A 5000-nucleotide genomic window follows, 5' to 3' on the forward strand; every position below is an offset into this window, starting at 1 on the left:
TAGATGGCTCTGGGCTGCTTGCCAACAGCAATCAATCCGTGCACACAACTGCAGCTCCTCTGCCTGTCTGTCTGTCTGCATAGTTTCTTCACAGAGTACCCACCAGAAAGGCAGCACCCAACGCCGAAGGGCCAACCCTTGCAGTCGCGTTGGGCATTTCCTCATTGCTGCTGTGAGCTGCCAGGAGAAAACAGAGGCTCCGAATAGACTTTGTGCGTGTGGGGAGGAGTTGGCAGCTGACTCGGGGAGAGGCGGGGAGAGGGGGGGGGGCAGGGGGGTGGGGCGCGCATGCACCACAGAACTAAACCAGGTCACATCATCAGAAGATATTATCTAGAGTCAGTGAATGTGCTTGAAATAATGCATTTCACAAAAGGCTGAATATCTCAGCTTCCTGATAGAAAAGCATATTTTTGCTGTTTTTGACCTATCTTCTCCGGCTGATAACTAAAGAACGGAAAATGGTATCAATAAACTTTTTTTTGCTGATGATACAATAGAGTCTCCTTGTTCTTTTTGCGTGTTCGGTGTTTACATAGTAATATCACACAATATTCTGTGGGCCTCGAGAAATCACTGAAAACGCTCTGAAACTCTGGCACTGGGAGCGTCCGTTCTCCAAAAGTGGCTGGCACTCAATGAGTTAATAAACCGGCCGACATAATTCCATCTACGTCAATACCTTTTAGATTATGCAACTCTGGTTTTAAATATCTCGGCATTCAAATCACTCGATCCATCCGTACATTACAGGATAAGAATCTGACTAACCTTACAGCCTTAGTTAAAGCAGACCTCCAAAGGTGGGATCGCCTGCCTCTTTCTCTGGCGGGTCGAGTCCAAACAGTTAAAATGAACATACTTCCTAGATATTTATATATTTTTCAATGTTTGCCCATTTTTCTTTCTAAATCGTTTTTCATTACCATCGATGGTATTCTCTCTTCTTTCATTTGGGCGGGCAAGCACGCAAGAGCTGGCAAGTTGTTACTACAGGGGAACAGGTCCCATGGCGGACTGGGCTTACCAAACCTCATGGGCTACTACTGGGCGGCCAACGTGCATAAGATCATGCTCTGGTTCACCTCCCCCAAAGTAGTTGGTGTCAGATTGAGGCCATGTCATGCCGTTCTACATCACTTCAGGCTCTCGCGTGTAGCACCCTACCCGTATCTTTCTCACAGTTCACTTCTAATCCCATCGTGATAAGCTCTCTTAAGATCTGGGCACAGGTCAGGCGTCATTTTGGTTGGTCTTCTTTACCTCAGGCGACTCCGGTTTGCAACAACCACCTATTTCTGCCTGCTAAGTCAGACCCTTACTATTCACTTTTAGAGGGAAGAGGTCTCCACCGCCTGGGAGACTTGTATATAGACGGTGTGTTTGCCAGCTTCGATCAACTTCATACTGTTTTTAACCTACCCTGTTCAGATTTTCTTCGGTACTTTCAGTTACGAAACTTTGGTAGAACCCACTCCCCTCTATTTCCTCAAATCCCGCCTCCCAATGGAATAGATCTACTGCTTAAGGCAGACATTCTATCCAGGGGCCATGTCTCCTATTTCTATGATCTCCTCTCTCCAGTGAATGTGGTGGCCATCAATAAAAGCAGAGAGAGCTGGGAAAGTGAACTGCAGACGTCCTTCTCAGATAACTTCTGGGAGGAAGCCTTGTGAGGCGTCAACTCTTCTTCTAGTTCTGCCAGACTTAGCCTGATACAGTTTAAAGTAGTACACAGACTTCACTATAGTAAGGCCAAACTGGCTAAATTCTACCCAGATAAAGTGGTTGATGAATGTGAGAGATGCTCACAAGCACCTTGTAACTTGACTCATATGTTCTGGACTTGTCCCAAACTATCTGGTTTCTGGTACTCCTTCTTTAATATGTGTTCGGACATTCTGAAGGTGAGAATCTGTCCATCCCCTCATATTGCAATCTTTGGTAGACCACCGGATGAGCTAGATATGTCGGTCACCCAATCCAATGTTATCGCTTTTGCCTCGTTAATTGCTCGTAGGAGGATTATTTTTCTTTGGAAAACCTCTCAGCCACCTTCATTTAAAGCTTGGCTTGAAGACATTTTATTTTTGCTTAAATTGGAAAAAATTAAATTCACCCTGCGGGGCTCCTCTGACAAATTTTATTCACATTGGAGACCGCTGATCGAATACGTAGATGGTCTTCCCCCAGACGACGTGGCTCCATAGAACAAGGGCCTGGGCCCTCCCAGGGATGGACGAATGCCTTGCTGCCTGCCCACCACACTCACAGCCGCGCAGTGTTTTTCTGGCCTCACGAGACCGAAATAGGCCAACTTGACCCAGATGCTTGCAAGTATAAACTTTGACAACTTGAGTTATTACTGTTCTCACTGTTATACTACCTCTTACTATACGTACGTGTGTATATGCATATACATATGAATATGTGTATGTATGTATAATATTGTTCTTATTCTATTTTATTATCTAATTTTATTTATTTATTTTTTTTTTTTGTTGTTGGAATGGGATTGGGTTGTGGGGAGGCAAAGAAGGGTAGATGTGTTGGTTGCGATGTTTCAATGTGAAAAAAAAAGAAAGAAAATTACACTGGTTAGTGTACTGTAATACCAATGCTCCCTGCTCAAAAATAAATATTATTAAAAAAAAAATTCAGCAATCGTGGAATCCTGGGTAGGGTGACCAGATGTCCCGCTTTGTGCGGGACTGCACAGCATTTTCATGATTTTTCACGCATCCCGCAAATTGAGAAGATGTCCCGCATTTTGGGCGAGAGAGAGAGAGAGAGAGAGGGAGCGCGATCAGACCAAGGCAGAGAGGGAGACAGAGGGAGAGCGGGGGAGAGATAGACCGAGAGACAGAGGGAGAGCAGGGGAGAGAGAGAGCGTGCACACCGCTGCTCTTGTCTGCAGCACACACTGTGGCTCGAGAGATGTGCAGCGCACGGTTCACTTCACACAGTGCAGCCTGAGAGATGTGTATTCCCAGTAACTAGCAGCAATAATAACAATACCAATGGCCAAATACTTACCATACTAATGATAATAGCTACTACCCATATTAATACAACAGTGCATCTTTGCACAAAGCTCTCAAGTGTTGTATAACTGGCACAATTGAAGACAGCCTCAAATCTTTCTCAACAGCTGCTACAGGCTATTTGCAATGGACAATTATAAATTCCATTCTAAGCTGTGCTCTTATTGTGATGTTAGTTAATGTTTTGTTCAGATGAAGCTAGCCTACTATGGTTCTACTTCAGTACCTACAGTATTATGGTTCAGTAGTATATTGTTCTACTAGAAAAGTCTGACTAACTTTAATGTTTTTGTGTGTGGAAGGCACACACCTGCCATGTGTTTAATCTGTACATGAAGCCATGACTTGAATCCCATGTCAGCAACCTGTCTGGTCTGTTTTATTGTAGCCTACACATTTTAGTCAGATCATTTATGTTTATATTTGCAAATTGTGTGAATCAACCAGAGGGCAAAGCATAGAGAGGGGTGAATAGAAATGTATATTTTTTGTAAGTTAGAAAATCTATCTAAATTTTAGACTGCTTCAAAGCATCGGTAGCGTGTCCCAAATTGTCCCACATTTGGTTTGCTGGGATCTGGTCACCCTAATCCTGGGGGGTCTCATTATTGGCTTTAGGTGTAGTAGCTGTGGTAGTAATAGCAATATTATTGATAAGTGATTAGCAATCAACTTCAAACAGTTGTCTTTTTCATGTGATGGTTGGTGTTTATCAAATATCTGATAACAGTGATATGTGGCATACAGTTACTGCTACCTGCAGCTGCCTGGCCACCAGGTACAAGTAGGCTAACTCAGTTGTCATTGTTGTATTTGCAGCTCCACCAGACTTGTATGTGTTTGCAAAGCAGGCCAGAATTCAGGACCACCTCATCTTGACCTGCATGGCCACAGGTTTCTACGCAAAAGACATCGAGATGCTGATCAGGAGGGACGGCCGCGTTGTGACTCAGCTGGACGGGTTGAACTCCACAGGTGTTCTCCCAAATGGAGACGACACCCACCAGCTCAGGATGTGGGTTGAGATTTTAAAGACTGACTCTAGTAACTTCACCTGTGAGGTGAAACACAACGCGACCAGCATGCACATTTTCAAGGAGTGGGGTAAGAGCCTTCAAAATAGAAGAGTGTTTTGTTGTTGTTTTGCCAGCATCACCCTTCTTCACATTAATATAGTTTCACATATCCACAACTAGGAGCTTCCCAGTACAACCTGATGGAGGTTAAGCCCCTTAGTAGAGGTTCTCAAATGTGTTTCAGCCAAAGACCCCTTACAAGATAGAAAATATACCGGGGACCCCTTCATTCTGATTTGTGATTTTGGGCTAAGCTTAATTGTTTCCACGGTAATGTGCTTGACTTTTAAATTGATAGGTTTCTTAGATAAGAATGTAATCCATGAACCATTTTAGATTTAAAGCATTATTTCATTGAACTATGAAGCTTTTGAAAAAAAAAGGTTTTATTTTAATTTTACTGAAAACTTTTCGCGGACCCCCTTGCAAAGTGTCACAGACCCCTGAGGTCCCCGGGCCCCCATTTGAGAACCACTGAAGTGTGATGATATTTGGTATGGGAGCCGTTGCTGTAGCCTCGTTCAGTTCCCCTGCCCAGATTTTCCCAGTCAGTTCAGGTCACAAACTCATAATGTTCTGCTCACAAACCCATTTCTGTAAAGTGTATCCAGGCCGGGGTCAAAGCCTGGAGGGACTGGATACCATGATCCCCTCAGGAATACACCAACACCTTCATGCTCTGCTGTTTGCTTACTTTGTTTCTTCTGAGATCAGATGTTTTATCTCTCCTGCACAAACTAGTCATTTGCATCTTTTTGTTTTGTTTTTATGATCTGATTTTAACACTATTATCACTTTACTTCTATGTTTTATGTTTCTATGTTTTAGAAACATTGCTATGTTTTAGGACCAAACAAATAGACTAAATTAAATCTAATGC

At 43.4% G+C, this 5000-nt stretch overlaps 1 protein-coding gene across 1 annotated transcript in view; it reads left to right on the plus strand.

The window, feature by feature from the left end:
• Positions 1-3869: 3869 nt before the first annotated feature.
• LOC310784865 (class II histocompatibility antigen, B-L beta chain-like) overlaps positions 3870-5000 on the plus strand; it is a gene marked incomplete at its 3' end in the record, with an annotated part of 3597 nt that continues 2466 nt past the window's right edge. The window contains exon 1 of the mRNA XM_083645900.1: positions 3870-4148. Coding sequence (XP_083502026.1) covers positions 3929-4148 — 220 coding nt within the window. The 5' untranslated portion in view covers positions 3870-3928. The remainder of the gene's footprint in view (positions 4149-5000) is intronic.

Source organism: Poromitra crassiceps, assembly GCF_964638095.1.
Source record: "Poromitra crassiceps genome assembly, chromosome: 11".
In the NCBI taxonomy this organism is placed as follows: Eukaryota; Metazoa; Chordata; class Actinopteri; order Beryciformes; family Melamphaidae; genus Poromitra; species Poromitra crassiceps.